The 6729-nt window shown below is 39.1% G+C and overlaps 1 protein-coding gene across 1 annotated transcript; it reads left to right on the top strand.

The window, feature by feature from the left end:
• The first annotated feature begins 2188 nt into the window (after positions 1-2188).
• LOC147508472 (uncharacterized) lies at positions 2189-3287 on the top strand. Its single transcript, XM_086597121.1, has 3 exons — positions 2189-2489; positions 2784-2917; positions 3012-3287. The coding sequence occupies exons 1-3, from the start codon at positions 2189-2191 to the stop codon at positions 3285-3287; spliced, it is 711 nt and encodes a 236-aa protein (XP_086453247.1).
• Positions 3288-6729: the final 3442 nt, after the last annotated feature.

Here is a 6729-nt window from a genome sequence, read left to right as displayed (position 1 = left end):
GGATTTGATGTCACTTTAGAGGTACCTCCCCAAAATTCAAATTTTGAATTTGAGGGGAATGAGCACGGGCAGACAGTACAAACTATTCCTTTAGTCTACGATGATGGTACAGAGGAAACTGTGCAAGTCATACATTCAACACATGAGATCAGAGAGGTGGTCAAGGCTGAGGAGTATGTTATATGTATTAAGGGTGGGAGCATTGAGTCACACACCATTTTTGAAGAAGGGACACATGTTGCACAAGACGTGGACCATCTGCATACGTCTAATGGTATTATTGAGAGTGGGCCTTCTGAACCAACTCAAACCCAACGTCACGGTGGTAGGAAAAGGTTCCCTTTACCCTCAGGCGGTAGATCTGGAGCAGTAGGCCCTTGGGGGCCCAACGCTTTGTTTGGGAAATTTCAGCAGAGAATGGGCTTATTCACATCATACAAGACCAGGGGCAGGCATAGGTCAAGGTCTGTTGGGCATAGAGCCAGATCTAGAAGCCAAATTTCTGATCCGGGGCCGATAATAGCAAGCCCAGGAAACTTTTCCTCAAACACCGAGGAAACAAATATGAATCTTTCACCGACTTCTCTACCTACTTGTGAAGTAGGGATGATTGACACTAGAGTTCGAGCCAACGAGGTTGACATGGACTCTGTGGGAGCTTCAAAACAAGGGGAAACTACTCCACACAGTGCAAAGGACCGTGTTGTGGTTGCTGGAAATTTGTATAGATGTAGAAGCGAGGAGGAGGTAAGAGACTGGATTCAATATATGGTTATTCCTTTGGCTGGTACTTTGGGTATTTCTTCTAGTTTGGGCACTACAGGACTGGAAAAACTATTTTGGGAGCTATTAGCTACAAAGTCTACTAATGAGGATGTTCTGGGTAACAATGGGAATAAACTGAGTCAGATTGGGAAGGATTATGTTAATCCAAGTGTGAACAATGGGAACGATGTCGACTAAGCTCGTCTCATGGAATGTAAGGGGTATTGGGAATGATGAAACATGCAATAGTGTTCATAGACTACTAAGTGAGCACAACCCTATAGTGGTCGTGTTGCAGGAGACAAAAATAGGGGTTGAACAAAACCAAACTATTTCCGACTTATAGAGATTACCCTGGAGGTTCTTACATATACCTGCTTTGGGCTTGTCAGGTAGGATATTGTTAGCTTAGAATTCTAATTTTTTGATGTCATCGATAGTTTGCCAGGGGCATATTCTTTGTCCATTGAATGTGTTTTGAGAGCAAATGGTTTTGCATGGCTAATGACGGGGGTATGGTCCGGGTGACGATAGTAGTCGTTCTCACTTTCTTCAAGAACTGGAGGACGTGAGGCACTGGTCAGAGTTGCCTTGGTGCTTGGGAGGTGATTTCAACCTCATTCAGTTTGGGCATGAAAGAAGTGGAGGCAGTCGAATCACAAAATCCATGCGCTTGTTTGAAGATTTCATCTCTTGACATTCTCTGATCGACTATCCTCTAAACGGTGCTCTCTTCACTTGGGTCGATAGCAGAGGGAGCAACAGAATTGATAGGTTTCTTGCTTCTATTGAGTGGGATGAACATTTCGGTCATGCTAAGGAGGTAGCCCACCCGAAGTTTATGTCCGATCATCGAGTCATCATTCTGGATTGCTCACATACATCTCGCGGTCCTATTCCTTTCAAATTCGAGTTGATGTGGTTCGATGATACCAACCTTGTTGAGTTGATAGATGAGTGGCGGTCGTCATTTGTTTATGAAGGCTCTCCTAGCTTCATGTGGTGGTGTAAAATCAAAGCGTTAAAATAAAAACTCGGAGTTTGGAACAAAGAAGTTTTTGGGAGGGTGGACTTACTTATAAAGTCTAAACTACAGGAGATCGATGAATTGGACAGGAAAGAGGAGGCACAAGCTCTGTCATCAGATAAATAATTTCATAGAGTGGCTCTTTAAATTGAATTGGTGGTTCTTATGAGAAAGGAATAAGTGTCTTGGCGACAAAAATCTAGATCTCGCTACGTCAAGGAAAGGGAGAATAACACAAAGTTCTTCCACAAAACAACAAATGTGCAGAATTGGGTGAACACCATTAACAAACTGATTATAGGCAATGAAGAAGTCAGTGATTCAAATCTGATTAAGGAGCACATTGTAGACTACTATGAGAGCCTATACTCGAAGGACCCTGATTATGAGACCAATATGGACGGCATGATTTCTGAGGAACAGGCTATAGGGCTTGAACTCCCTATTGATGAGATCGAAGTTCTGGCGGCTATCAATGAGTTAGGTGTTGACCGTTCCCCGGGTCCTAATGGTCTTCAAATGATAGTGTACAGAAAGTGTTGGGACACCTTCAGATCTGATTTTATGGCAGTGGTTTGTGAGTTTCGCGATTGGGCTTCTCTGGATTATAGAAACAACTCCACTTTTGTTACACTTGTACCCAAAAAGATTGGGGCTCTTTTGCTTAAAGATTACAGGCCTATTAGCTTGGTGGGAGGTATATATAAGGTTATAACAAAGGTGTTGGCTTCTAGGATGTGCGTCGTGCTACCTTCCATTATATCTTGCCACCAAAGCGCTTACGTTAGAGGGCGGCAGATTTTAGATGGTCCTCTTATCTCTAACGAATGTTTGGATACCCGGGTAAAGGCGAAGCAAAATGGAGTGCTATGTAAAGTATACATCACAAAGGCATATGACCACATTAATTGGATCTTTTTGGACTACCTACTCAAAAGGATGGGATTTGGTGAGAAATTTAGAGTTTGGATTACCACATGCATTTCCACAGCATCTTTCTCTATTATGGTTGATGGTTCTCCTGTGGACTTCTTTAGAAGTGAGCGTGGTCTGAGGCAAGGAGACCCCATATCTCCTTTCCTATTCAACATTGTTATGGAAGCCTTAACTAGGATGGTGTCCAAGGTGATGGATTTGGGTTTCTCCAAGTGGTCCTGAAGTTGGAATCTTATAGTTTGCTGATGACACACTTTTTCTCCTGGATGCATTTATTTCGTAGATCATGGTAATAAAGTCTTTGCTTCTTATCTTTGAGGCATGCTCAGGGCTTAAAGCCAATATGTCTAAGACCTCCATATATGAAGTCGGCACAGTTGTGAACTTGATCTCTTTGGCACAAGTCATGGGATGTGGGATTGAAAAGCTACCTTGTAGGTACTTGGGTTTACCACTCGGAGCGTCGTACAAGAACAAGAAAGTCTGGGACCAGGTGATTGAAATAGTGGAAAGGCGGTTAGGTGGTTGGAGAAGGAAACTTCTCTCGAAAGGTGCTTGACTAATTCTTATCCAAAATGTTCTAAGCAACCTACCTATCTACTATATGTCTCTCTTTACCATTCCAGTTAGCATCGCTAAAAGAATTGAGCAAAAAGTAAGGGACTTCTTATGGGGTACAACAAGCGAAAAATGGAAGTATCACCTTGTTGGTTGGGAAATGTTATGCATACCGAAAGATAAAGGTGGCTTAGCTATAAGAGAGTTAGTCACTATGAACAAGGTTCTCTTAGGCCGTTGGTTATGGAGATATGGCCACGAGGAGGAGGCATTATGGAGATAGGTGATCGACTCAAAGTATGGAATTGTCGAGGATGGTCGGTGGCCGAAACAGGTTGTTTAAGCACACGATATTAGCTTATGGAAAGGCATTACCGCCGTTTTATCGAACTTCAAGGAGGGCATTACTCTCTAACTTGATAATGGCACCTCAATTCAGTTCTGGCAAGATCCTTGGTTAGGGGACAAATCTCTTTGTGACCAATTCCCTATGGTTTTCCAAGCTACAATTATGAGACATGCCCGGATTTGCGACCTAGCTAGGGCAGTGATCAGAATGGGGTGTCTTGGAACTTGCAAATTCGGAGGGCATGCAATGATTGGGAGGTACAACAGTACACCAACCTGTCCAACCTCCTATCTAGCATATCACTTACTGATCAAACATATACTTGGCGTTGGAGGTGGAGGTGGACCAAGGACAGCGCATTTTCAGTTAAAACATTTTATAGGCATATGGTGGTACGCAACAGAGACGAAGCTTATGAGGTACAAAAGTTTCCCATGAAGCTCGTATGGAAAGTTCCAATTCCACTCAATGTAAGATTGTTTTTCTGGTCAGCGTTGCTTGGGGGCACTCTCACGGCAGATGCTCTTATTCACAGAGGGATGCATATTTCACCTACTTGCTCAATGTATAGTTTCCTTGAGGAGTCGTTAGCCCATTTAACCCTTCATTGTTCTTTTGCTTTGGAAGTGTGGTCTATTTTAATGCGACCCGCGGGACTATCTTTCCCAAGACTAGCACAGGCTGACTCCGTTGAACAGTGGCTCGCAAGGTGGCCAAAAAAGAACGAGACTAGTTTTGGTGTTAAACTATGGAGACTTGGTTTCGTATGCAACTATTTGGGTGTTGTGGAGATTAAGGAACGGTCGGATCTTTCGGCATAAGGAAACCGCCTCCCTCGCTCAAAGCCTGTATTGGAGGTGAAATCTTTTCTTTGGTATTGGCTTGCCATCTATCCAGAGAGGAAGGATTATAGGTTTAGGGACTTGGTTCTCCACTGAAAACTTCTTATTACTGGTGACTAATTAGTTTCTGCCCATTATTGAAGGTGCACTACTGTTTGTAACTAGGTGTTGTTATAGGTGAGGCTCTTTCTCACTTCCTCTGTACTGTCTCCAGATTATCATATTTCAATAAAATTCACTTATAAAAAAGAAATGTTTGTTTAAAAAATCATCACGTATTAGCAAATTAACATTGTGCTTAATGGTGATGACAATATTGATTTAATGGTATAAGGCTATTACATTTTTTATGATTAAACACCCCCAAAAATTTTGAAGTAATTAAGGAGCACCTTCATGATCAATGGTATGTAATTTTATTGTCTTTGGGTGGGCATTTAGAAGGACATACGTTAGTTCCTTGTTCATCTACCATTATCTATGTTTTTTTTTCTAATGTGGGTAGTATACAAATGTGGACTTAAGTTAGAAGCCCATTTGATAACATACAATCTAACTTTATTGCTTAGGCCCATAGTGCACTGCTCAATATGTTTAATTGAATAGCCCATAATAAAGTTCGTTACCCATTTAATATGTTAATTGAATAGCCCAACTCTTTTGTGTAATTGGGCCTCCAGTGAAATAGCACGTGTCTTGAAATAGAAGTATGTTGATTTTTTAACACTTATGAGCTGATAATGATAACAGTATCATTTAACACGTGTAAAGTCACTCCTTATTCATTTTTGTATCTGCTCATCGCTAACTTTATTGCGTGTGTTGGAAACTGCTTTAGGTTTTGTATTGAAGTCAACTTTTCAAATATTGATTGACCTTTCTTTTTCTTTTCTTTTTTTCTTTTTTGTGGTAATTTGGTTTGCCTGCCTTGGTTAACACGTTGGTAATATTAATCAAACTTTAATTGGAAATTTCTTTTGAGTGATGATCTTTTCGTCGTTGTTAGGTCCAATTTTTTGTATGTTCTTGGGTTAAACATCAGAATAACTAGCTTTCGAACCCGTTCTACGAACGGGTGTCGTTATATTAAATTATTGTAAAAAATATTAGCAACTATGCATAGTTATGAAATATGAAAATTATATTAATCACTCATTTAAATTTCTTGCACCACTCTCTATAAAAATGAAACACCAAACTTTGATAAAACTCAACGAGTTCTTTTTGTTGTTAGGTTTAATAATAGAAGTTTGATTGAAGTTTTGTGAGAATGCCCAATGTGGCAAAAATAATAATGAAACTACTTGAATAGCAAGACATTCTCAATCATAATAAAAAAAATTATGATAAATACTACTTAAAATGCAAAACTATATTTGTCGATATATTTATTCCCTCTACATATAATACAAACATGTTTTAGGGTTATTAGTTCAATGCATTTATATCAAGTTTTTGATTTTCCATTAATTATTCTTTGAGGATAGTTCAATGTAGTACGTTGCATCCAGTTTCCAATCTCTCATTAATTATTCTTTGATGTTAGTTTAATGCAGTTGTATCAAGTTTCTGATTTCCTGTTAATTATTATTTGATGTTAGTTCAGTGCAATTGCATCCACTTTATGATTTCCCGTTAGTTATTCATTAAGGTTAATTCAATACAGTTCCATCCAGTTTTCGATGTTTCGTTAATTAGTCTTTGAGATTAGTTTATTACATTTGCATCCAGGCTCCAATCTCCCATTAATTACTCTTTGATGTTAGTTCAATACATCTGCATCCAGTTTTTTATTTATGTTAATTATTTTTCTAGGTTAGTTCGATAGTTTACAATTTTTAGTTATTTATGCTTTGAGGCTAGTGCGGTGCAGTTATATCCGGCTTCCGATTTCCAGTTAACTATTTTTTGAGGTTATTTCAATGCATTTGCATCCAATTTCGGATTTCCCATTAGTTAATCTCTGATTTTAGTTTAATGTAGTTGCATCCAGTTTCTGATTTTCCATTAATTATTCTTTGAGATTATTGGTCTAATCACTTCAATGCAGTTGCATCCAATTTCCAATTTTATGGTAATTGTTCTTTCAGGTTAGTTCAATTCATTTGTATCAAGTTTCCGATTCCCCGTTAATTATTTTTTGAGGTTAGTTCAATGCAGTTACATCAAATTTATAATTTACCGTTAATTATTCATTTAGGTTAGTTCAGTGCAGTTTCATCTATTTTTCAATGTTTCGTTAATTAGTCTTT

The sequence above is a fragment of the Coptis chinensis genome, chromosome 3 (assembly GCF_015680905.1).
Source record: "Coptis chinensis isolate HL-2020 chromosome 3, ASM1568090v1, whole genome shotgun sequence".
Classification (NCBI taxonomy): Eukaryota; Viridiplantae; Streptophyta; class Magnoliopsida; order Ranunculales; family Ranunculaceae; genus Coptis; species Coptis chinensis.
Note: the sequence above shows the minus strand (reverse complement) of the source record. Positions and strands in the feature narration are given on the sequence as shown.

Bases quoted from the DNA above. Each gene is read 5' to 3' on its own strand.
- LOC147508472 (XM_086597121.1), top strand. From the start codon at position 2,189: ATGGACGGCATGATTTCTGAGGAACAGGCTATAGGGCTTGAACTCCCT. The intron at 2,490-2,783 runs GTATATATAAGG...GCATTTCCACAG, and splicing joins GCCTATTAGCTTGGTGGGAG to CATCTTTCTCTATTATGGTT. The intron at 2,918-3,011 runs GTGATGGATTTG...TTTATTTCGTAG, and splicing joins TAACTAGGATGGTGTCCAAG to ATCATGGTAATAAAGTCTTT.